An 803-nucleotide genomic window follows, 5' to 3' on the forward strand; every position below is an offset into this window, starting at 1 on the left:
ACGCACGCACGCACGCACGCACGCACGCACACACACACTGTTATAACTGTGTTATAACCTGTTTATAATTGTTTATTTCTGATTTATTAAGTGTGAACAACTGAATTAATAAACTGATTATAAACCGTCTAATCCAGATGTTTTCAAACTCTTGGTACTGATGTGGCTCTGAGCCGGTCTCCAGAGACCCGGTCTCCAGAGACCCGGTCCAGAGACCCGGTGCTGACCTGCAGTGGACTACGATGGGGTCTTTGGTCCTGTTGGCCTGCTGACGGACGATGTGGACGAACTGCAGGATGCTCTCGATGGCGTTGACCGTTGGGACGCCGTGATCCGGCCACGAGGTGTAGTTCAGGTGGAGGACGTCCTGAGTCTCGTCGGCCTGCAGGGGGCGACACAGACGTTTTATTTAAGAGTTTAAAGTGTGTTTATTGACTGACAGAAAGAAAACTGACAGGAAGCCAAATAAAGCATTGATTATTGATTATGTATTGAGTTGATTTGGAGATTCAATAGAAATAACTTCAGATATTTTTTTCTCATAATTAAGATAAAAAAGATGATTATTAATCAAAATCAACTGGTGGCAGCATCTAGTGGCCACCAGAGGAACTGCGGCTTCAGGGCGGTAAACTCACATATCCCAGTCTGAACTTCCTGATGGTCCACTCTGGAGCCTCGGACTCAGAGAGCATCTCCACACTGATCTCTCCGTACATCACCGGCTCGTCTGTGAACGGCCAGTAGTGATCGCACTTCACCTGAGAACCGAACATCCACAACAAACTGAGAAACTCAGATTC

The 803-nt window shown here is 46.7% G+C and overlaps 1 protein-coding gene across 1 annotated transcript; it reads right to left on the reverse strand.

Moving 5' to 3' along the window:
* Positions 1–28: 28 nt before the first annotated feature.
* Positions 29–760, reverse strand: LOC111658909 (receptor-type tyrosine-protein phosphatase O-like). The gene is made up of 2 exons (XM_023411614.2): positions 639–760; positions 29–382 (listed from the first exon to the last, which is right to left on the reverse strand). The coding sequence occupies exons 1-2, from the start codon at positions 717–719 to the stop codon at positions 41–43; spliced, it is 423 nt and encodes a 140-aa protein (XP_023267382.2). The 5' UTR covers positions 720–760; the 3' UTR covers positions 29–40.
* Between the last annotated feature and the right edge of the window lie 43 nt (positions 761–803).

The sequence above is a fragment of the Seriola lalandi genome, unplaced genomic scaffold (genome assembly GCF_002814215.2).
Source record: "Seriola lalandi dorsalis isolate HSWRI2012SDOR001 ecotype SW California unplaced genomic scaffold, Sedor1 jcf7180001980812, whole genome shotgun sequence".
Taxonomy (NCBI): Eukaryota; Metazoa; Chordata; class Actinopteri; order Carangiformes; family Carangidae; genus Seriola; species Seriola lalandi.

Bases quoted from the DNA above. Each gene is read 5' to 3' on its own strand.
- LOC111658909 (XM_023411614.2), bottom strand. From the start codon at position 719: ATGTACGGAGAGATCAGTGTGGAGATGCTCTCTGAGTCCGAGGCTCCA. The intron at 383-638 runs GTGAGTTTACCG...CGCCCCCTGCAG, and splicing joins GGAAGTTCAGACTGGGATAT to GCCGACGAGACTCAGGACGT.